General features: G+C 36.8%; 1 protein-coding gene across 3 annotated transcripts in view; it reads left to right on the plus strand.

Moving 5' to 3' along the window:
- Positions 1–26,126, plus strand: part of LOC150076554 (uncharacterized) — a 198,790-nt gene that overhangs the window by 112,175 nt on the left and 60,489 nt on the right. For all 3 annotated transcript variants that reach the window (XM_090388182.1, XM_090388180.1, XM_090388181.1), the window contains exon 7: positions 5,553–5,631. In XM_090388182.1, coding sequence (XP_090244308.1) covers positions 5,553–5,631 — 79 coding nt within the window. The remainder of the gene's footprint in view (positions 1–5,552; positions 5,632–26,126) is intronic.

A 26,126-nucleotide genomic window follows, 5' to 3' on the forward strand; every position in this document is an offset into this window, starting at 1 on the left:
AGAGGTGTAGTCAACTCTAGCAGTAAGCTACAGAATCTTGAAATAACTGGGAGTAAAGTGGAGGAGAAACTGTTGAAGATAAACACAAGAAAGGCACCTGGGGTGGATGGGATCTATCCAGTTATATTAAAGGAGGCAGCAAAGGAAGTAAGCAAACCCTTAGCCATAATTATGAGAGCTTCCTTGGACTCAGGGGAGGTACCCATAGACTGGAAATGTGCAAATGTGACCCCAATTCACAAAGGAGGATCAAAGGCTGACACAAGTAATTATTGACCTGTGAGCTTAACTTCTGTTCCAGGAAAATTAATGGAGGCACTGGTTAAAGAAGCACTGCAGGATCATTTAGACAAGACTTCAGTTATAGCTCAGACACAGCATGGTTATGTTAAGGGGAGGTCTTGCCTGACCAACTTGATTGGATACTATGATGCAGTCACAAAAGAACTGGATGCAGGGAATAACTTTGATATTATATACTTGGATCTTAGAAAGGCTTTTGATACTGTTGCACATGGAAGACTGCTACACAAATTGGAGCAGTCTGACATTGGAGGCAAATTGCTGCTATGGATAAAGGGGTGGTTGAGGGGGAGAAGACAGAGAGTGGTAATCAATGGACACTGCTCATCATGGACTAATGTTATTAGTGGAGTCCCTCAGGGCTCAGTGTTGGGTCCATTATTGTTTTCTGTATTTATAAATGATATTGATGATGGTATATCAAGCTTAATGTCCAAGTTTGCAGATGATACAAAGGTTGGCAGGGTTGTCAAGGACACTACTGACACTATGCTGCTGCAACAGGATCTGGAAAGGTTGAGCAGATGGGCTGAGAGGTGGCAAATGAAGTTTAACATTGACAAATGTAAAGTACTACACATGGGAAAAAGCAACCCCAGAGCAACGTATCAACTCTGTGGTACTACACTGACAGTGGTAGAGAATGAAAGGGACTTGGGGGTGATTGTGCAGGCAGATATGAAGTTCTCTGAGCAGTGCAGACGGGCTGCAAGAGTAGCTCATGGAGTATTATCAATGATATACAGGAATTTTTCCAGCAGGGATAAGGAGGTGATTATTCCCTTGTATAAGGCAATGGTCAGGCCACACCTAGAGTACTGTATACAGGTCTGGAGGCCTCATTTCAAGAAGGACGTAGAGCTGCTGGAACGAGTACAGAGAAGGGCAACAAGATTAGTGAATGGAACAAAGGGGTGCTCTTACGAAGAAAGGCTTAAGTTTTGCAAATTACAGTGTCTGGAGACTAGGCACCAGCGAGGTGATCTGATAGAGGTGTATAAAGCCTTGAATGGTTTAAGCATGCTCAATGCTGATGGGATTCTTCCTCTAGCTCAGAAAAATCACCTGAGTGGGCATAAATTCAAATTGAGGAAAGACAGATGTAGGATAGACATGCGGAAATTTGCCTTTAGCCAGCGGGTGGTTGGTTGGTGGAACAGACTGCCATCCCTTGTGGTGGAGGTTGATAGCCTAAATAAGTTTAAGGCTCAGCTGGACAGGTATTTTGAACGAACAGAGGGGTGAAGTGGAAGTGGGTTTTTTTTTTTTTTTTTGGCTGATGCTGCATAAGCTTGCTTTCTTGCATCAAATGCCTCTACTAATGCTAATGCTAATGCTAACCCCAGGGGTTCACATCTGGTGAGTATGGGCTTGGCACACCCAGGGTCCTGAGCTGGATATCATTATTCTTCTCTTTCTTGGTGATTCCTCTCTCTCTCTCTCTCTCTCTCTCTCTCTCTCTCTCTCTCTCTCTCTCTCTCTCTCTCTCTCTCTGGGTAATTCAGAAATTTTTTTTTGGCTGGTGCAGCATAAACCTCAAGCTTTCTTGTACCATATGACTAATAATAATAATATACATTAATTATAATAATATACATTAATGACATTTCAAGCATCTTAATGTATTAGTATCGGTAATATGCCTGAAACATCACCTAAGACGAAGGGGGGTATCAAAAGATTTGTACCCTTACCTAGAAATAATAGCCCTATAAAGGTGAAACTTCAAAGGAACTTTAATCCTTTTCTAATTACTCTCCATGTATGATACACATTTCTCCCATCTGTGGATCAGTTGTTTAATGCCTTGGCTATAGAAGTCTGCACTTTTTGCCTGAAATCACCCAGGGTCCTGAGCTAGATATCATTATTCTTCTCTTTCTTGGTGATTCCTCTCTCTCTCTCTCTCTCGCTCTCTCTCTCTCTCTCTCTCTCTCTCTCTCTCTCTCTCTCTCTCTCTCTCTGGGTAATTCAGAAATTTTTTTTTGGTTGGTGCAGTATAAACCTCAAGCTTTCTTGTACCATATGACTAATAATAATAATATACATTAAGGTGACATTTCAAGCATCTTAATGTATTAGTATCGGTAATATGCCTGAAACATCACCTAAGACGAAGGGGGTATCAAAAGATTTGTACCCTTACCTAGAAATAATAGCCCTATAAAGGTGAAACTTCAAAGGAACTTTAATCCTTTTCTAATTACTCTCCATGTATGATACACATTTCTCCCATCTGTGGATCAGTTGTTTAATGCCTTGGCTATAGAAGTCTGCACTTTTTGCCTGAAATCACGATTTCACTTCATTGATGACTTCCTGAGATGAATCAAAGTGGCATCCATGCGATGGTTTCATCATTTCTCGAAACAAGAAATGCATTCAACGTTACTTCTGCAAAGGCGTCAGCAATTTTGCAGAAACTTTAGATATGTGCAGATGATCATGTAAAATGCTATGGGCAGACTCAACTAATTCCCACTGCATTTATGATGAAATGAATTGTCACATGTCTGGCCCTCAGCACCAGCTGCTCAACTTTTGCAACCGCCTCACTGTCTGTGGATGTTAATGGCCTTCCTTCTCTTGGCTCATCAAAGACACTTCTACGACTACAGAATTGTCCGTCCCATGACACTTTTTTACAGTGTCATGGGACGGACAATTCTGCCCATACACAGTTTTGATTTATTCATCAGTTTACTGTGCTTTCTTGCCCTGCAAATTCAGGAAATTGATCACTGCTCGATACTCATCTTTGTCAACCATAACATCCTTTCTCAGATTCAGGGCTCCACTTCTGCTGTACGATCACTTACGGGAATGAAATTTCATATGTTATTTATTGAATATGTAGAAAACTTATATTAAAACGGAATCTTCCTACTGATGTTTTATCTAGGTCAGGGTATGAACTTTTTGATATCCCCCCCCCTTGTAAGCATTGGGAAAACAAAAATGACAGTAGGATTGTCATTAGCATTAGTTGAGACATATGATGCAAGACCTATAGCATCAGCCGAAAAAAAAAAACCTTCCCATTTCACCCATCTGATCACTCCAAACATTTGTCTAGTTCAGCCTTAAATTTTATTTAAGCTATCAACTTTCACAATAACAGATGGAAGTCTGTTCCAACAATCAACTTCTGCACATCTTTTCTACAACTGTCTTTCCTCAATTTTAATCTATGCCCCCTCAGGTTCTTAATCTGAGCAAGCGGAAGTATCCCATCAGCATTGAGCCTGTTCAAACCATTCAAAGCCTTATACACCTCAATCAGACCACCTCACAGATGCCTAGTCTCCAGATGCTGCAACTTGTAGAACTTAAGCTTCTCTTGGTAAGAGGCAACCCCTTTGCTCCTCTCACCAATCTTGTTGCCTTTCTCTGTACTCGTTTCTAAATGAGGCCACCAGACATGTACACATTACTCAAGGTGTGGCCTGACCATTGCCTTATACAAGGGGATAAACACCTCCTTGTCTCTGCTAGCAAAATTCCTATATATATCATTGACAAAACTCATTGTTTTGTCAATGATATATATAGACCTGCTCTGGCAACCCACCTGCACTGCTCTGAGAACTTCATATCTGAATGCAAAATTACCCTCAGGTCTTTTTCATTCTCCACCTTCCTAAGTGTAATACCACACAGTTGGTATGTTTCTCTCGTGTTACTGCTATCCGTATGCAGTACTTTGCATTTGTCAATGTTAAATTTTAGTTGCCTTTTCTCAGCCCATCTGCCTAACTTTTCTAGATCCTGTTCCAGTAGCATACCATCTTTACTGTCATTAACAACCCTGCCAGCCTTTGTATCATTTGCAAACTTGGACATTATGCCTGATATACCTTCATTGATAAATACATAAAACAGCAAAGACTCAGCACTGAACCCTGGGGGCACTCCACTAATAACATTAGTCCATGTAGAGCAGTGTCCACATATTACCACTCTCTGCTGTCTCCCACTCAACCATCTCTTTATCCATTGCAGCAATTTGCCCTTAATGCCATACCGCTCCAATTTGAAAAGCAGCTTCCATGTACAACAGTATCAGCTTCATGAAATCAAAGTATATGATACCAAAATTATTTTTTGCATCCAGTTCCTTTGTGACCACATTATAGTATCCAATCAAATTGGTCAGACATGACTTCCTCTTAACAAACCCATGCTGTGTAAAATGTGTTTCTTGTCTGATGGCAACATGGGTTTCTCCCATTTCCGTGTTGCATTCTTTATACGTGTGACACAGAACTCTGTGGAGGCCAGAGATTTGAAAAGTGTGTGGTGGTGGTTTGTTGTGTAGTGTTATGTTCTGTTGTTTCTCTGACCATTTAACCATTGGGCCTCTATTGGGACCCACTGTTGCCCACAAATAGGCAGGTCAGGCACCCAGTAGATTATTTAAATACTGTGGCAGACCTGGCCACCTAATTTCCAAGGATTTCAGTGGCAAGGCCTATATATATATATATATATAAAAAAAGGCTGAACACTAGAATTTGGATAGGCCGAAAGAGATTTACGAGAAAGTGGTAGAATTTGGTGGCTTTTACTTCAACAGTTTCTCCTCCAAAAGGACACCCATATGAGAAAAGACTTCAGATAGTTTAGGCTACAGAGCTTGGAAACTAGACAACTTAGAAGAGATTTGATTCAGGTGTATAAAGCTCTGAAAGGTGAAAGTAAAATCAATCAGTGTGAAATGTTCACTATTATAAGTGATTCCAGAATGGTGCCATAAATTCAAATTGTGGAGAGACGAGAGATTTAGACAGAATTGCAGGAAGTTTTCGTTTAGCAAGCGAGTTCTTAATTATTGGAATAAATTGCCTCCATGGGTGCTTGAGGCTGATAACATGGGGAAATTCAAAGCTCAGCTAGTGTTAACTTATCTGAATAGGGAGTCTTATAGATGGTGTCAAAAAATTAATAAACCAATTAATAATTGGTTTATTATTATTATTATTATTATTTATTAATTTTTGGCTAGTGCAGGAAAAGCCTAGGGCCTCCTTGCACCATATGACTAATATTATATATTCTCATTGGTGTTTCTTCCTGCTTTTCTTTTATATGTAGATAGTGTGCATTTAGAATTGATACTGGGATTCTGCTGTACTTGTAATTTGAATTTTTTATGTAATGAAAGATGTTAAATATTATGGATCATTAAATAAAAGCTAAACATCATTAAATTTATTGTCCACTGTTTTCAACCTTTTTCATGATTGTAGTGGAGATCATCGACCGCTCTGGCCAGTTTATGGAGATTATAAGTATGTTCCACCTCAGCGTTGGCTACATAGTATTGAGGTAAGGTAAAGTAGATCATTGATTAATGAAATATAAGGATGAACACTTTCTTGAAATTATTTTTCTCCTCTTCTGTCTAATTACCAAGCATTGAATTGTTTTATGATATTTACAACTAAATCGGTTGATGCATGCATATCCTTTTCATTAAAATGAATTCTTGGAGGAAAAGTTGGATTTCAAGGATTCATTTAATTGAAGTGTTAAGAAGGAATAATGTCTTTTTTTAGTAAAGTTGAGCATTCTATCCAGACATAAATCATGTTTCTGGATAGAATAAGAAGATGGAAACAAAACACTTAATTAACCTACTACGAACCGTAGATTTTCCTTAAGAATATTATAACAACTTACTTTTTGACTGTTGAGGAAATAGCATAAACATCATAGCTTAACAACATATTGCTGAGTATATACTCTCAGCAGTATGTTAATTAGTTTTATGTTCAACTTAACTGTTTAACTCTTCACAGATAAGAATTTTTCAGATTTGGTTATGAAGTTAAAACAAAGGAATTTCTTTCTTGATGCATTGGCAATTACATGAAATCACTTACAGAATAGTTCCAACATTGTAGCACATTTTCACTCAGTGCAATAGAGACTTCACAGAGATTAATTACAGAAACTGTGGAAAAACATCACTTTATAAAGCAGTGGGAATTATCTTCATGTCGTCAAAAATACATCGTGTGAGTAATTTAAACCAAAAAAAAAACCATTCTTAAAACTAACTATTCATGAAATAAGTTTTGGAACTATTTGATGAAGAGTTTTTTTTTTCCCCCTCTCAATATTACTTGAATCATTATTACTTACACAGTAAATTATGCCCCAAGTGATCATTCATATTATCACTCAAAAGTGATCATTAGTAGATGGTTAGTATATGCAGTTTTTAATTTTCATGTAGAAAGTGATTTCTAGGACTATTATGTGATGAAGAAAATATGAGAACATGTAACAGTATTTTCATTTCTATCTTTTGCAAATTATATTAGATATACTTTATACCTTTCAAATGTGTGCTAACATTTCTAAATGCTTTCATGTCGCAATTCCAGATACTGTACAATTTATCCAGTGAGTAGTATAGTGGTGAGTGCATTTTGGAAGTTTAATGGTACAAGGACTGCCAGGGCCCAGTTCAGTTCTTTATATTGCATAGTACTTCAGTTTATGTACTCAGCTGACTGTTTATAAATGATCAAATAGTGGAATTATTTTTAAATAAATAATTTTGATAAATTTGCATCATCCCATAAGAACTGAGATAGTGTTAGTTCTTTTAAGTTGGATTGAGATTTAAATGTAAAGGTTCTTGTGATAATGTTAAAATTTCAGTAGAATATGCTTACTATACACATGGAATAACAGTACTTACATTTAGGTGGATCTTCTTCAGATGACTTACTTGTGACTCACCAGTGGTATTTGCAAGAGCAGGCACAGGTTAGTCATCATCTTCATTCAGTCATTTTCTCAGCTGTTGTATCTGAAGCTAGAGCTCCACAACTTATATTGTTGATCTGGGTTTCAAAGAATGTCAGCTCAAGGAACAGTATAACAAGATATCAGATGACTAACTGCACAATCATTGTATTCATCTGGATTGTGAGGATCCACTGATAATCTGTATTCTAGTCACAAGCAGCAATTCATTAAATCTCAATAAAGAAATGCACTTTTATCTAATCATTTTTTTTTTTTAATAAGTCAGAGAATAGAAGGAAGCTGTACTTACAGTCTGGGCTGTAAGTTTTGTCCAAATAATTGCAGTATCCTCTAATAATCCAAAGATAACAGAAATTCCTTGGATAATTTTTGGTTTCCTGATGTGTTATCTGCACTACAGATGTTAACTGTGATTAAAAAAACTGCTACTGTATTTAAGCATCAGATGTCACACATTTCACAGCTAAAGCCTACCAAAACTGAAACCTACTGCAAGTGTTACTAAAGTGACAGCAACATCTTCTGTAAAGAGTATGTGTAAACAGTCTGATTGTGTCCTTTATACTGGAAATAATTGTAATGACAATTCATCATTCAGAGAAATACAAAAACGATGATTATATTCAATTACCTGTTCTCTTCTGACTGCTAAATTACTGTTTAACCTTGAAATAAAAGTTAGTTGGTTTGGTAACAATTCATTTAAATAGTTTTCTTCATCTAAACAAAGGTCTATAAAGATAACACTGCCTCTTTTAGTTCCTACTGCAAAAAACCACACACATAATGGAAAGTTCTAAACTTACAAGACAAGAATATGCATATATGGTACCCCTCATGTATTAATAACTTCTAGTAATGTAATTTTGTAAGGTGTATCAATTGCTTCAATAACTTTTGAGGTTTTGATTTCAAATATACACAAGAGTCTGCTGGCTCCAACTGCATCTAGTTCAACCAAAAGGTAAAGTGCAGAATGATCAGGAAACAAAAATCCATGACTGATCCATACAGCTGTGCTAATAAGCACAGCATATTTTTTACTGCAGCACGAAACACCTTGAATTATTGCCCATATTTGACAGATAATGCATTAATTCCACTGTTATTTATAAGTGGTGCAGATGTTGAGGCCAATGGTGGAAAAGCAGCTAGTTTTACTAAGGGAATAAGGGAATATTTCTCTTTTTATGTTCTCATTTAATCTGAAGAAGTTTATTATTTCTTTTGGATGTTTGCCATAGTAATAACTTTTTTCCTTTATATGTTGTTTTTTGTCCATTGTTCTTTACAAAAACTTTTTATGTGTGATGAATTTATAATCAGTACATGATACATGGAAATATATTGAATCTGTTTGAATGGATGTTCCACAGATTGATCTGCTTTCTCTTTGCCCATAATCCAACAGAATGAACTGAGCAGCTAGATTCATATAAGTGTATTAACATAGATCTGATATCTAATTAATGACAAGATGAGATGATGGAGATTTGCTTTATAATGCACTCGTGGAATCTATATATTTTATGGCTTCTGGGTTAGCTGCAGAGTTCATGTTTTTGAAGACTATTTTGATTGCATATAATTTGGCTGAATAAATACTGCATTCAACCAGAAGAGATACAGAGGTAGAGCAGTCAGGAGATATCAACATACCTACTATCACTAGTCAGGATGTCACCACTGCTCTGTCCATTTTCAAAAATCATCTATGTATATTGATAATACTGAGAATTTAATAAATGGAACGGGCTCGCATGTAAGTGCCATAAATTTTGATCTCATAAAGAGTGCTTTCCTTCCTGTAAATAGTCATTAGAGAAAGGTATATCTAGACCATAATGAATATTGAAGCAGTGGTCTAGAACTGAATATCTTGAGTTCCTAATAACATTAGTTGAGCCCAAGTGTATCATTAATACATTAATAAAGTATGTTATATGCATATAAAGTATCAGGTGATACATTATAAATAAGTCTGCAATCAAGTTGCAAAAGAGGTTAGACAGGCTAAGGCAGATTATGAAAAGTCTCTGGCAAAGACTGCAAAGAAAAGCAGCAACGACTTCTTTGCTTATATTAACAGTAAAAGGAGTCAGTTGAATCACACTGGCCCACTACCTGTCAATTGATTATCCTACTCAGATAGCTAAAAACGCTGAATAGGTATTTTGCATCTACATTCACACATGAATTCTTTAGGGAAGGGGATGCTAGAAGTTCATCAAACTCTAATAGGGAGAGCTAAATAATTTTGTGATAACTAAAAAGAAAGGGGAAGAGAAATTATTGAATCTAAACATAAAAAAGGCACCTGGAGTGGATGAGACCTATCCAATTATAATAAGGGAGGTAGCAAAGAAAGTATTCAAATCGTTAACCATAATTACAAGAGCATATTTTGGATTTGGGGGGGGGGAGATCCCTATAGACTGGAGATGTGCAAATGTATCCCCAATTCACAAAGGGGGATCAAAAGGTGACACGAGTAATTACAGACCTGTTAATTTAATTCTGTTCCAGGTAAAATAATGGAATGACTGGTTAAGGAAGTAATGCAGGACCATCTAGACAGGAAGGCAGTTATACAAGGTTGTTAAAATGAAAGTATCCTTATGTAGAGGGCTCTGGAGCGAGTTCTAAGGCTCGTACTGAAGAGATTTTTGGACAACAGGTACAATGAAGAATGCACTCGCCATTTATTGGGAAAAAAAAATGAGTTACAAAATTTGTCACTGTATGGCACTTAACTATCTTAGTTACGATTATGCAAATAACTTACGATATTTGATAATCGTAAGTTATTGCCACAGCACCACTACTCAGCTCTACTGTACTGCATAAAAGCAAAGCAGTCTCTTCAAAATCATACAGTAGATGTTTGCCTGCACTGCAGCAACGTCAACAATGTTGTAGGAAAAGGCGCTATTAGTGAAGCTGTACTATCATAACAACAACAGCAGCTGCGGCTATCAGAAAATTCTGGCGTCAGAAGCGCACAAGGCATGGACCTGTTTTCTGATGTCCACAAAATGATTGCGAAATTTGAAGCGACAAGACATCTTGGTGTTCAACCAGGTAGAGGTCGAAAATGAGTGGACTCCTCTCATGTTGAAGATGTGGCTATCATGGCTGTCGTGGATTTATCAAGTCAATCTCCATGTGGTAGCGTAAGTGTGCCAACTGTTTCTCGTGAAGTGGACATGCCGTATTCCACTGTAAGGCTAGTAATGTATCAGGTGCTGCAGTACTATCCTTACAAGATGCACATGCTGCAGCAGCTAAAGCATGGTGATGCAGATATTCATTTCACTTACGCACTTCAGTTTCTGGTGCGAATGACAGTGGATATCACTTGGCCAAGGAACATCCTTTGGAGTGATGAAGTCGACTTCTGCTTAAATGACAAGTGAATATGCACAACTGTCGCATTTGGGCAACAGAAAACCCTTGAGTTATCCAAGAGGTTCCATTACATTCTCCAAAAGTGACAGTGGGTGTGGATTTACGGCCACATTCATGATTGGACCATATTTTTTTGAACAGGTAACATCGACTGGACTCCCCACCTTTTCCTTCACTGGACAGCGATATTATGAAACGTTGGCAAATTTCGCAATACTAGAGCTGCAACAACGTGGGTGCCTTCAGGATACCATATTCATGCAAGATGGTGTGCCACCCCACATCAACCGTTGTGTCCAAAGATTGCTAAGGCAGCACTTTACAGATGAATGGGTCAACAGCTGTTGTTTCCAGACATCTTGGCCACTCCGATCACCGAACCTCACCCTATGCGACTTCTGGTTGTGGAGTTTTTTGAAGAACCAGGTGTATCGGGAAGGATGTCAAGCTCTTGCAGATCTGAAGGACAGCATTAGACATCATGTGCTGGCTATTCCAGTTGACATGTTACGTTCTGCTATAGAAAATGCTGTTCTTCAAATGGAAAATGTAGGACACATTGAACAGTTGTAGCGCTGTTCAAGTGATTTGTATTGCCACAGTGCCATATAGTGACAAATTTTGTAACTAATTTTTTTTTTCCAATAAATGACGAGCGCATTCTTTATTGTACCTGTTGTCCAAATTTCTCTTCAGTATGAGCCCTAGAACTCACTCCAGAGCCCTCTGCATAGGGATACTTTAATTTTAACAACCCTCTACTTCAATCACAGCATGGGTTTGTTAATAAGGGGAGATTTTGTCTCACTAATCTGATCAGATACTGTGTTGCAGTAATGAAGGAACTGGAAGAAAAAAATTGTTTTGATATCATACACTTGTATTTCAGGATAATTTGACTATTTCTTCTTTAAATTTATTCAAACTACAGTGGATTCCGCTTATTTGGGCCACCGGTTAATCGAGGCAGCCATTTATTTGGGGCAAATCTTAAAAAACAGAAACCAATCGAGAAAATTGCCAGGGTTTACTTCGCTTAATTGGGACAGCATGCCGTTTAATCGGGGCAGGAGACCGCAGCACTGGAGATTACCCTACGATTGTCTCCGATGGTACCACATGGTTTGGTTGAAATTCTGGAGGTCACAACCATAAAACAATAAAAACAATTAGCAGTCACCTGTTTATTGGGCATTTCTCTTAGTGAAACGGACAGTAAACTCGATGTTGCTGAATTTGTAATAATACCAACAGCTGGAAATGTGTTTACACTTCCATGAAATCTTCAATCATAAAAAAAATTAATTTTCAGATCTTCTCTTCATTCGTATTTTTAAAGCTCTGTAACTCGTTACTCCGTTTTCACTTGCGCGTATTGTGTTACTTGCAATTTGTGTGTGCCGTGTTCTTTGTTATTGATTGCTTATCTTTTTACTGTTTTAAATTTTAACCCCCACCCACAAATGTCAGTGAACAGAAATGTCAACTAGTTCGTATGTACATATTACAGTACGTATTAATTATTCCGATTATCACGTATGTTCTTCCGATTTTCTCGTATTTTTTAATTGGTAAGGTAATAAAGGGTAAATTTCTGCTTAATATATCTTTGCTTTTATAGCCTGTGAATAATATTCCTGCTATTTTCGCTAATTAGAATCGCTGTTTAATAGAATTAAAATTCAATTCACAAACGTGATCACAATGACCGGCGCTTACTGCACATCGTATAGTGAACAGTACTTTACTATGTTGAGTTCGTCGTAACGTGATTTGATTGTACAGTGAACCAATTGTAAAAAAAAGGGGGGGGGGGTACATTGCATTTTTAACTATTTATGTGAAACTTCGGATAATTGGGGCAGCCGCTTAATCAGGCCAAAATGCACTAGTCCCGATGTGTCCCAAATAACCAGAATCGACTGTATTTACTTCCACTACAACAGATGGAAATTTGTTCCAATGATCAACCACCTGCTAACCGACGATCAACCATCCATTAACTAAAACCAGTTCAGTTGACTTATCTGTTCATAAACAAAAATGTTTTTTTTTTTTTTAAACTGATAATTATATTGAACAATTCTGTTCCTCTGCAAATAAATATTGAATAATTTATGAAGTTGTGGAATGCTGAAGCTGAAGAATAACAGAATATCATAATGAAAGTGAGATCCATAATGATGTATTAAGGATATAAATAAAACCTTGCATGAGAAGAGTTTTAAAAGGTTACAGATCTCCAAAGCAGAGAAGTTTGCAGTGGAGAAGGTGATCTCAGAATCATGAGATGTTAAGGCACTTATGCTGGCACAGAAGAACAAAATTCTCAACTATATTTGAAATCCTGAGAATGCTGAGAGTAGAATAAATTACCAACAGGACACTATGCAAAAATTATACACACAAAGAAAAAAGAGCTATGCTTGGAAACTTGAAAAATCAGAATTGTACACAACTTAATCTAACAAAGGTTATGTGATTGTGGTTTTTGAATTATCAAGACTTCGTCATAGTATAAATTTATTCTTCCAATGATGAATAAATTTATACTATTTGTACTCCAACCACTTTCGTCTAAACAGTTATGATGTTTTATGAGAAGGGACTAGAAGCAAAATAATTACAATTAAATGTGAACAAAGTGACCGGAACTTATGGAACGTATCCAATTAGATTAAAGAAAACAGCAAAAAGAAGTAAGCAAACTTTTGGCTATTGTAATGAGAGCATTCTTGGAGTCAGGTCCCTAAAGATTGGAGATGTGCAAATATTTCTCCTATTCACAAAAGTGGCTCAAAGGGTGAAATGAGCAACTGTAGACTTGCTAGTGTGACTTCTATACCAGGAAAGTTTGTGGAATCCTTAGTAATTGTATTTGCCATATAGTGAAAGGATGCCGCAGGCTTTTGCTGTCCTGGCAAAAAAAAACCAAGTAGATAAGAAAACACAAATTATGTGTTTCTCTCCTCACACGGGTAAGTATCCAGTTGACCTTTGAATATATCCAAACTGTTAGCCTCAGCTTAGAGGGGAACAGGCATTCTGTGGTTTACCAGACACTCAGTCTAAAACACTGATAGATCTAATATCTTTCTATTTTAGAAGATTTAGGAGAAGTCCGGTTGGCCTGTCTCCCTAAAATCCACTCATGCACACCTCGTTGGTAAGCCCTGTTACGTCCCTTTGGTGGCAACGGATGTGTATAGTGATTCTCTTCAAGATGCCTGGTCAGCGTGAAGAGGAAAAGACCAAACCCTCCAGCACTTTACTAAATATGACAACACGACAAAACAAATGGCCCTCAGTCCCCAGTGGCTTTCACTCTCCCTCTTATTAAGCAGCTAGTGGATCAGAGTGGCAGCAGAGTGTGCAATTAATCTCTGCGTATGATCAGGATGCCATGCATGGAAACTGAACTTGGCCTGTTAAAATGTAAGATCACTCATCAGTGAAGATAGGATATTGCAGCTGGAAAAGGAATTAGACAATGTGAATTGGAATATCATCAGCTTGACTGAAACAAGAAGAAGAAGGAATTAATCACTTACAAGTTTATCGAGTGGAAATCTGCTGAATACCAATGGAAACAATGAAAAGAGTGAAAGTACAGTTGGCTTTCTAGTCCATAAGAATATTAAAAACAACATTTTGGAATTCAATAGTACATCACCAAGGTTGTCAAGACTACTACTACTCAGGATTTCTATGAGCTACAAACTAAAGGTTATAATGATATATGCACTAATATCGAGTGATGATGATGAAGAGGGTAAAGAAATGTACATCAAAATTGAGAGACTTCTAGATGAACAGAAAACTCACTACACCATCATTATGGGGGACTTCAATGCTAAGGTTGGAAAAAAACAAAACACAGAAATGGAAACTAGGAAATTTTGGAATTGGTGAAAAAAATTAGAGAAGTGAAAGATGTTCAATTTGGAGAGTATCAAGGAATGTCAGTATTGAACACTTTTTATCAAGAAAAGGGTGAACAGAAATTGGACATGAAAGAGCCAAATGGATTAACAACTAATGACTTCTAATGATTAAAAACTAGTGACTTCATCCTCACTAACAGAAGATATATTGTGAACGATGTTACCATCCTGAACAAGTAAATTTTGGAAGTGATCATGGAATGGTAAGATACACATTTGATATAGATGATATCACGAAAGTGATAAAGCCCAAGAAACCTATAGGTAAAAAGAAATCCAAAGAAGAAAAAATTAGTCAAGAAACACTTGTCACGATGAACTAAAGGTGGCAAATGAAGAGCAAGATAAACACTGACAAGGACAAAATAGAGTATACTGAGTTATGCAAAGCCATTAGAAAGAGACTCGGAGAGGACATAAGAAGATTTAACACAAAAAAAGAATATTAAGGGAAAACAAATGACTTAAATCAGCAGTCATGAGCAGTAATACAGAAAGACAAATGATACTAAATCTGAAGAATAGTGATGGTGTACTTATAAATAGCAGAGAAGGCATAATTGAAATAGCAGAAGACTACTATAAAGTATTATATTAGGAGCAAGGGAATAATTGCCAGCAGTGGGGAAGCTGGATCACAAATTAGCAACACCTACAACATACTCAATATCCTTCCTGATTTGGTAGGATATGCATTGAAGAAAATGAAGAATCAAAAAGCCCCAGGTGAAGATAAAGTTACGGTAGAGTTGTTAAAATTAGGAGGGAGAGACACGACACAGAAGCTGGCAAGACTCTTCACAAAATACATTATGAAAAGCATGATTCCTAATGAGTGGAATAATGCAATCATAATTTTGCTGCATAAGAAAGGAAATAAATCAGAAATTGTAAATTATAGACTAATTAACTTGTTTTCCCACATCCACAAGTTGTTCACAAGGGTCACTACTAACAGATTAGAAAGAATACTTTATGAGAATCAATCGAAAGAGCAAGCTGGGTTTAGGACAGGATTCTCAACAATGGATCACCTTCACGTAATATCACAGCTAAGAGAGAAAGCAAATGAATATAAAACACCATTATGCCTGACATTTGTGGATTACGAAAAGGCATTTGGCTCCATAAGGCAATGTTTCGGGCACCGGAAAGACAAGGCATAGATATCTCATACATTGTGATTTTGAAGAAAATATATGAGAACGCTACCACCTTTATTATACTAGACAAAGGCAATAGCAAATTTAAAATTGAGAAAGGAGTTCGACAAGGAGACACAGTATCTCCAAAGTTGGTTACTGCTGCCCTTTGAAGAAACTTTCAGAAGATTGGACTGGTCGCAGAAAAGAGTCATTGTGAATGGAGAGTACCTAAACCACTTACGATTTGCAGATGACATTGTGACCATAAGCAGTGATCCCGAAGAATTAGAGGAAAATCTTAATCAGTTATGCAGTTAGTAAGGATTTCGGACTAAATGAATATGGTTAAAACAAAAGTGATGATGAACAAGTATGCCACAGGTAGGAATATACTTGGATTTATATACTTGAACAAGTCATAGCTGTAATAATGATAAATGGCTGATGTCAAGAGAAGTATAAATTTCAGATGGATAGCATTCAGGAAGTATAGTTACGTCACATACTGAGGAGCAATATCCTAATTTGTCTAAAATGTAAAATGATGAACCAATGTATACTCCACACCATGACTTATAGAAATTAAACTTGGGCACTCACTAAAAGAATGGAAGAGAAGCTGAAAACTACACAGCAAAAAGTGGAATGAATTATATTCGGAAACAGACTGTTTGAAAAGAAGAGAAACACGTGGATTAGGCAGCAAAACTCAAGTAAAGGACATTCTTATTAAAACTAAAGAACTGAAATGGACTTGAGCAGGACACATGGCTTGAAGACATGGTGACAGACGGACTAAGAAAATAACAGAAAGGTACCCAAGAGTGCTAAAAGAAAACCTGGAAAAGATAGACAGATGAAATTCGAGAGTTCTTGGCAGTAAATGGATGGCCATTTCACAAAACAGAAAGAACTGGAAGGTTGCTGGAGAGACCTTCATCCTACAGTGGATTGAAAATGGCTGATGATGTCAGTCTCAGCTACCTGCAAGGGCAACTTGTTCCAGCTCTCAACAACTCGCTGGCTAAAAGAAAACTTCCTGCAATCTAATCTAAATCTCAAGCCCTGTGATTTCAATTTATGACCCCTCATTCTTGAACTCTTTAAAACAGTGAGAATTCCACCTTGATTCATTTTATTAATCCCTATCAGAGCCTTCTGCCAATCTCTCCATTTAAGTTTGCCCGTCTTTGGACCCTTTCAAGGAGCTCAATGTCTTTTTTTCGAGTGAGAGCTCCATACTTGAATACAGTATTCTAGTTGGGGTCTTACAATTGCCTTATACAGTGTGATTATGGCCTCCTACATCTCTAGAGAATAACATTTGATAAATCATCAATAAAACACCATGGGCTTTTTCCTTGCTGCCTGTTTACACTGTTCAGAAAACTTCATTTCTGCCCATATTGTAACTCCCAGATCTCTTTCCTCTTCCACTGTTTTTAATTCAATGCCCACCAAGCATAAAATTTATATGTGGGTTGCTATTTCCCATGTGTAAGACCTTGCATTTAGCAAGATTAAAACATAGCTGCCACTTCTCTGACCATCTTTGAAATCTGATCAAGTTGTCCTGAAGGAGCACTGCTTGGCACTGCTCATTAACAACGCTGCCAATCTTTACATCATCAGCAAATTTTGACATCACACCACCTATCCCTTCATCGATGTCATTTATGAAAATGAGAAATAACAGTGATCCAAGAACTGATCCTTGGAGGACCCCACACCTGACTACACCAATCTGAAGAATATCCATTAATCACAACCCTCTGCAGTCTGCCCTGCAGCCACCCAGCAATCCATCTTAGAATCTTACCAGTAATCCCAACCTGTTCAAGCTTATACAGTAATCTCTCATGAGGGGCTGAGTCAAATGTTTTGCTAAAATTCAAAGTTAACTATGTCAAAATTATTCCTTAAATTCAGCTCATGAATAACTGTGTCAAAATAGCCTCCTAAGTTAGTTGAGCATGATTTACCCTGAACAAATCCATACTGTGTGTGTCCTTCAGAATACCATATCTATCTAAATAACATTGCTGAGTGGTCAGGAGCATTGAGGGTAGTAGCACGTGCTCTTTGAGTGGACCGGGGTTCAAGCCCGTGACTGCTAAATACGATTAACATTTGTATTGATGATTATTGTAAACTCCACTGACCTAGTGGTCGTGGAGTTTACAATAAATCATCAATACAAGAATATAAACAAGAACAATTTTTTTTTTTTTTTAAATGTCCCTGGATTGTACTCTTAATCACTGTCTCTAAGATTTTTCCTACCACTGAAGTCAGATTAACTGGTCTGTATTTACCAACTTCACTCTTAGAACCGCTTTTATGTATTGGCGATACATTGGCACTTCTCCAAACCAAAGGAATCTCCCCTGAGTCCAAAGATGTCTTCATAATTAACCTCAATAGTTCAGTACACTCCCTCAAAACTACAGGGTATTTTCCATCAGCTCCAGGAGCCTTACTTGCTTTTATATTATGTACAAGTTAGTGACAAATGCATCATATTAGTACACAGCCAATTCTAGATTAGCAAATTATTTGCAAAAGCGGTTTCGTTTAAGTCGTATCTCATATTGTGAATACCTTCACAACGAGTTGCCATGACATTGCACTACTTTGAATAAGTAACGCTTCACCTAAAGGAGAAGACTATTGTTACTTATTCTCAGTGGATATCACCACCCAGATGACAATGTTTCAGGGCTATTTGGTCCTTCTTCGGTGGGTGGGTAGGTTTGCCATCATTACCTCCAAGTGATGTAATGATGGCAAAGTTATGAATTATAACTCCACAATATGAGAGATGCCTGATGGTGTATAAGATGAATTAAGACTATTAATACATTAATTGCCTTTATACTTAAAAGTTTTTCTAATAAACAATTATGTTTATTAGAAATCACCTTTATGCTTAAAAGTTTTTCTAATAAACAATCATTTGTAATTACAACATCACTAATTTTATAAATCTCAGCCTCACTCTGACAGCCTCTTCTCAGCATGAAGGATGTTTCATCAGTAAAGACAGGTGCAAAGTACCTGTTCAATTCATCTGCAACATCAGCTGGGTTCTAAGACTTTCCCACAGCTAGTGCACAAGGATCCAATCTGATTCACTTTTTTCTTCCTTGTATTCACATACATGAAAAATTCCTTGTCCTCATTCTTTGCTTTCTCATACTCAACCATGGCCTCCCTGACCTTATTTGTGGTGCTATTACAGATCAACTTGTACTCGTTGTAGGCTTCAGTACTTTTCATTGCTCTGTAACTGTCCCATGCTATCCTTTTCTGCTCTATTTGACCTGCCAGCTCCACAGTCATCCATTTTGGCATCCTACTCCTGCAATATCTTTTTAAAGGTATGTATGCTTTCATGGCATCTGTGATTTTTGTTTTAAAAGTATTCCATAATTCAAGTGTATTCTTGCCATCCCTTGGCAATCCACTCAGTTCACAGATGCCATATTGCACCTTAAACTGTCAAAGTCCCCACTTCTGAAATTAAAACCTGTGCCTTTACCTTTAACTGCTGCAACATCTTTCTTTATCTTCGAGCTGAAGATTGCATGATCACTTCCTGACAATGTTTCCTGTACTTTAATCCCTGTGATGTCATCTGATTCATTAGTAATGATGAGCTCAAGAATATTCTCTCCCCTAGTACTTTCTACAACATGCTAGTACAAATAATAATCATCTAGTTTATTATTTAATCTAGTTAATCATTTAGTTAACTGGATGGTCATATCTTACATCTCAATAAGGGGATCATAACATGGCTTTGTTAAGGGAAATCATATCTAACTAATAATTAAGTAGTATGAGGTTGTAACAAAAATTGGATGAAAAGAATAACTTTGACATTATTTACTTAGATTTTAGGTAAAGACTGCTTTTTGATAAAGTGATAATTATGGACTGTTATGGATAATAGTCTAAGAAGGACTATTAAGGGTAAAGTGATAATTAAATGGTAGAAGATAGCAAGTATTTATAAATGGCCGTTGCTCATCATTGACATTTTATGAGCATACCCTGTTATTGTTTCTAATATTCATCAGTAATATTGATTTTCATGTTTAATGTTGAAGTTTGTTGTGGTACAAGGGTGGGAAGGGTAGCTAATGATAGCTGAAGTTTAGCAGTGGAAATGGTAAGGGCTTGCATCTAGATAGTGATAATACTAGAGTAAAGTGATATAACATATTTCACTTAGGTAGCACCAAATGTAAGATAGTTGGTAGTGAAAAGGACTTGGGACTAATTCTACTCTTGGAACTAATTTGTTATGAAGTTTTCTGAACAGTTAGCAGTCTTCTAGAATAGCTTGTGGGGATTCTATCAGTGATATATATATAGGAACTTTTCCAGTGGAGAAAGAGACAATTATTCCATATATAAAGCAGTCATTGGGCCACACCTTGAATGTTGCATACAGGCTTAGAGACGACATTTTAATAAAAGATGTGAACCTGTTGTAGAGGGTACAGAAAAGAGCAATAAAATTAGTTAGGGGCACAAATAAGTATTCTTTGAGTGAAAGAGAGACACATAAGTTACAATGTTTGGAACCAGCCTTCTGCAGGGTAACCCAATCGAGATGTTTAAGGCCTTGAGAGGATATTAGAGATCTGTAGAATAGATTTGGAAAAATTTTCCTTAATTTTTAGTGGGCTGACTGTCAGAATAAACTCTTGCCTACACTTGTGGAGAATGGAAGTTTATTTAAATTTAAGGTAGTATTGGATGAATACTCAAAAGAAATGAGTAAAAAATAGTGAGAAAGATAATATTGTTTACTTTTATTTAAATTGTATTTTATTTTTTATTTACTTTTGCTGATGCTGCCTAAGCTTGTTTTCCTGCATCATTTTGCCAATATTAATACTAACTAAATAAATAAATTAACCATTTATCGACTACTTTAGTCATATTGTGCTGGTTAATTTACTATTCTGATCACCTTTTATCATGTTTTATGTCTATACACTAATGTTCTTGGACTAGTTTGTATACTAGTGTGGATTTGAAATTCTAGAATATGTCACAGTGGAAGGACAATTTTCTCTCCTATATGAGATGGACTATCTACATCCGCGATCAAAAAGTCATTGAAGAAAATCTTCAGTATCCAATGGGATTTAAACCCAGACCTTTCCATACGAGTAACAAGTGGAAAATGCACTGTACAGGCAACCCCCCATATAACGTGGTACTTCTACAACACGGTTTCACTCTAACATGATTGATAAATTGCGGCAATCCTCACACAACACGGTGCTTATATAATACGCTTTCGCTCTAACACGATTAGAGAATTTCGGTAAATCTCGCATAACAGGGTATTTTTGAGCTTTTGTGCAGGGGAAACCCTGCTATTATGTTAGATGTGATTTTTCAACATTTCCACTCTTTTTGAATCCCTGCTGTTGACTCGCTAGTCAAAAAAAAATTATTGAGAAATCTCTGTATTTTATTTTGTCAGGAAATTCCCGTGTTACGTTCTGTGCTATTATACTTGTACTTGTTGAACTTGTGGAAAAAGTCTAGATTTCAAAGTTTTATTACTATTGAATAGTACACCAGGCCATCCAAAAGATTTAAGTCATCAAATGTTGAAGTTATGTTCCTACTGCCACCGTTGTACTGGGGTAATACAACTTCTTTCATTCAGCCATTAGATCAAGGCATTATATCCACCTTTAAAACTCATTCCATCAGAAAATCGTTACAATGGATTTTGGAAAAAAATTGATTCCGAATCTATTGAAGTAATGGAGGCATGGAAACGTTTTTCAATTGTGGACTGTATCAGAATCATAACTTTATCGCTGAAAGAAGTAAAACCGTCAATGTTAAATGCGTGTGGAAAAATGTATGGCCAGAGTCAGTTCATTCAGGAAATATGATTGAACGGGCAGAAAATGGAATCGGTTCAGTAGTAGAACTTGCTACATCAGTAGGAGGGGAAGGTTTTGATAATTAATTACTGAAGCCCTCATTGGTAGCACAGTTGATAGAATTGCCCTCCTCACCACACTGGCTGGAAAAGACCCGAGTTCAAATTTCGTCGATGAAGGGAGGAATTTTTATGGGTCTTTTTCACAATGTGTCTGAGTTAGTTGGGCTCGGGTGGCATGGTTTTTTCTCCCGGAAACTTGGGTTTTTCGTCGAACAAAACAGAAAATCGACCTCAGCACACACAATTTATAGACAATATACACAGAGTAAAAGTTCAAAAAGGAGCTTCAAAAATGCTTAGTTCCATACGATGAAATTCACAAAGATTTATCAGTCAAAAGCAAAACAGACCCGGATTACTGATTTTTTTTAAAGAGAGCAGAAGATACATGAAATCTAGAATGTTGTATTTTTGTTAGTTTTGTTAATATTTTGTTAACGAAATAGTGTATTTTTGTTAGCTTTTGGAACATAACCCCCCCCCCCCCCTTTTGTACTTTTTCTTAGTCCCGTGGGCACCTCCGTAGCCAGGTGGGAAGGAGCAGTAGTGCGTATCAAATGCTTCTTGATTATACCAGGGTTCGAGCCTGTCACCACCAAATACGGAAGATGCGGAAAGGTCAGGGAATGACCACCGCATATCCCGGAGCAATATGGCCTTAGTTGCTAATGCTCAAAAAAAAAAAAAAAAAAAAAAACCATCTTAGTCCCGTAAAACACGGTTTTGCACAACACGACAATTTGCAGGAATAACCATGTTATAAAAGGGTTACCTGTACTCTCAAAAATGACTCCACCTTTGGTGGGATGAAATATATAAAAGTTTCCCCTTTCATTCCTTAATCAGTGGAAAATTATGACCAAGCTTGTGAAATCTCAATAAGTACTACATGCAGATTTGGCATAGGCCTCATTTCTATGAAGGCTTTAAAACAGTACAGGAAACCCTTGATTAGTGCGGTTAATGAATCCTTGAAATATACCGCACATATTAAAACCGCACTAATCAAACTTAAGAAACAATGGGAATAATTATAATGAATCCTTGAAAATTATGAAATTGTAAAAATATATTTTTTCTTACTCAATACGTACCTATAATGCACTGCATAGTTCTTAAATTATTAAGGAATAAATTTAAAACAAGATAGTATGATTTAAATTTTATTTTTTGCAAAAAATAACTTATCTAACTTCAATTGAACAGTGGTGGCTTTCTTCCTTTCCTCCATGATTTTGCGATAACAATCAATTTGCTTATCTAACCCTCAACGAACGTTCATGCTTCTCTCTGCATCTGGATCAATCTCTAGTATGAGTTCTTTTGCTTTTTAAAGTGTATTAAATAGTTCAAGTTTTTTGAATGAAATTTCTTTGGGAGCAAATTGCTTTTCTTCTGCTTCATTTTCGTCTTCTTCCTCGTATGCATGTTGATGCTCAATTTCAAGATCGTCGTTACTTAAGTCTTTTGAATGCGATTCCAATAATTCTCTAACGTTTTCTGAATCTACTTCCTCAAAGCCGAGGTCTTTTCCAATTGTAGTAATTTCATCAATAACTTTGTTGACAGGATTAATGAAACCGCAAAAATCATTTGCGCATTCAGGCAAAAGATTCTGCCAGACAGCTCTCATGCAGCTGTTCGTCATTTCTTCCCACGATTTGTGTATGTTCTCAACTGCTTCTTTAATATCATAATATTAAAGAAGTTTAATATTAATAATAAAAGAATAAAAGAATATGAGTTACCTGAGCAAATTTCAATTTCAGAGTGGTATGGGGTGCTGCTGTCGAGCATTTTGGAGTCGATTCCCATTCATTTAAGTTAGAAGACCCTGGTGAGTGCGTGTCACGTATTTGCCGCTTTAGGCGCCGTTGTGAGTTGCCAAGCACCGCAAGAAAAAAACAGCGCACTAATCAAATTTGATAACGCATATATTAAGGGGATAGTATCAAAAAAATTTTTCGCACTAATTAAAACCGCATTGTTCAAAACCGCATTAATCAAGGGTTTCCTGTATTATGCAGGTAGGGCATAGTCTCAGTATATATGTTGCATAAAGCAAACTAAGTTTGCTGCTAAGTGTATTGATCTCACATTGAGGAGATCGGTACGCTTAGTAATTATAGGGAGGCACATCAGGAGTTCCCAAGTATTGCAATACACACTTAAAATAAAAATCACTCTTCCAGTGGAGAAATATATTGCCATTTATTTAATGTAGCATACATTTCAAATAAATAGCAGTATACTTCTACATTGGAACGGTACAATACGGAGGTAACTTGTGTGAAGTTCCTCTGCAGTATGAGATTGACACTGTATCGATAGATGTTTTTTTTTTGTAAGAGGGTGCTTCATCAGTAGCAGGTGTGTTAATTAGCCAGCTTATAAATTCAGGACGTTTTTTGATAATTTTGAGGGTTTTTTTTGCTAACAAATGTAATTTTTAATAACTGAATAGTTTTAAGCATTTTACTAAAATTTTTCATATTTGAAATTTTAAGTTTATTTAAGCAGATTTGTTTATTTTTGTAATTATCTTTTATATTGCCACTGTGAATATTAGCATTAGTTGAGGCATATGATGCAAGAAAGAAAGCTTATACAGCATCAGCCAAAAATAAACCTTCCCATTTCACCCATTCAGTCACTCCAAATGTTTGTCTATTTCAGCCTTTATTTAAACTATCAACTTCCACGACAGATGGAAGTCTGTTCCAGAAATCAACTACCCACTGGCTAAAGGCAAACTTGTGCACATCTATTCTACAACTGTCTTCCTCAATTTGAATCTGTCCCCCCTCAGGTTCTTAATCTGAGCAATCGGAAGTATCCCGTCAGCATTGAGCCTGCTCAAACCATTCAAGGCCTTATACACCTCGATCAGATCACCTCGCAGGTACCTAGTCTCCAGATGCTGCAACTTGCAGAACTTAAGCCTTTCTTTAAACTATCAACTTCCACTGAAAGCCCATTGTTCCTCTCACCAATCTTGTTGCCCTTCTCTGTACTCATTCTAGCAACTCTGCATCCTTCTTAAAATGAGGCCTCCAGACCTGTATACAGTATTCAAGGTGTGGCCTAACCATTGCCTTATACAAAGGGATAATCACCTCCTTGTTGTTGTTGTTGTTATTTGGTTTTTAGGAGCATTAGCAACTAAGGCCATATTGCTCCGGTGCGGTGGTCATTCCCTGACCTTTCCGCATGTTCCGTATTTGGTGGTGACGGGCTCGAACCCCGGTCTAATCAAGAAGCGTGTGCTACGCACTGCTTCTCCTTCCCACCTGGCTACGGAGGCGCCGAGTACCTCCTTGTCTCTGCTAGCAAAATTCCTGTACAAAACAACATGACCTGCTCTTGCAGCCCATCTGCACTGCTCAGAGAACTTCATATTGCAGAGTTTAAGTATGAATTTCTAATTAGGGATAAATGCATGTATTGCTATAGCAGCTGTAATAGTTTTATGCTATCATGTAGTGTTACTGATAGAAGTACAGACAACCCCCGTAGAATGTGGTACTTCTACAACACGGTTTCGCTCTAACGCAATTGATAAATTGCAGCAATCCTCGCAAAATGCAGTACTTAAATAACATGGTTTCACTCTAACATGGGTAGAGAATTTCGGCAAACCGCAGAAAGCACGGTATTTTTGAGAATTTATGCAGAAAAAAACCCTACTATTATTCTGTTGGATGCAGTTTTTCAACATTTCCATTTTTTTTTTTTTTTTTTTTTGTGAATGCAAAAAAAAAAATTATTGGAAAATCCCAATATTTTATTTTGTTCAGAAATTCCCGTGTTAGGTTCTGTGCTATTAAGCTTGTGATTGTTTGAGACTGCAAAAAAAAAAAAAAAAAAAAAAATATGGTGACTTCGAAACTTTGTTCTTAAGAACTGTATTGGAATAATTTCTTTATTGTGAATTAAATTCCAGTCCTAAATTATGCCTAAGTTCCTTAGGCATAATTTGGATAACTGCCAGTTTATTAAAAGAATGATTTCTAAATTGTTTTGTGCCAGCTGTGGATTTAAAGCAGGAAAATCTAGTAAAAGTTTTATTACTATTGGATAACAATATTAATAAAACTCCAGGCCATTCAAAAGATTTAAGTCATCAAAAATGTTGAAGTACTCTTCCTACCACCTAATACGACTTCTTTAATTCAGCCATTAGATCAAGGCATTATATCTACTGTTAAAACTTATAACATTAGAAAATTTACAATGGATTTTGGAAAAAATTGATTCCGAATCTATTGAAGTGATGGAGGCATGGAAAGATTTCTCAGTTGTGGACTGTATTGGAATCATAACTTTATTGCTCAAAAAAATAAAACCGTCACCATTAAAACCATGTTGGAAAAATCTATGGACTGTCAGTTCATTCAGGAAATATGGTTGAACTGGCAGAAAACGGAATCGGTGCGATAGTAAATATTGTTAGGAGGGAGAAGGTTTGATGACATTTGACTACTGAAGATGTTCAAGAATTACTTGTAGAAAAGAAGCTGGTGGAACAGATTTGGTGGAAATGGCATTGGAGGTAAACCA

Source organism: Mastigoproctus giganteus, chromosome 13, assembly GCF_048544385.1.
Source record: "Mastigoproctus giganteus isolate SK-2022 chromosome 13, ASM4854438v1, whole genome shotgun sequence".
Lineage (NCBI taxonomy): Eukaryota > Metazoa > Arthropoda > Arachnida > Uropygi > Thelyphonidae > Mastigoproctus > Mastigoproctus giganteus.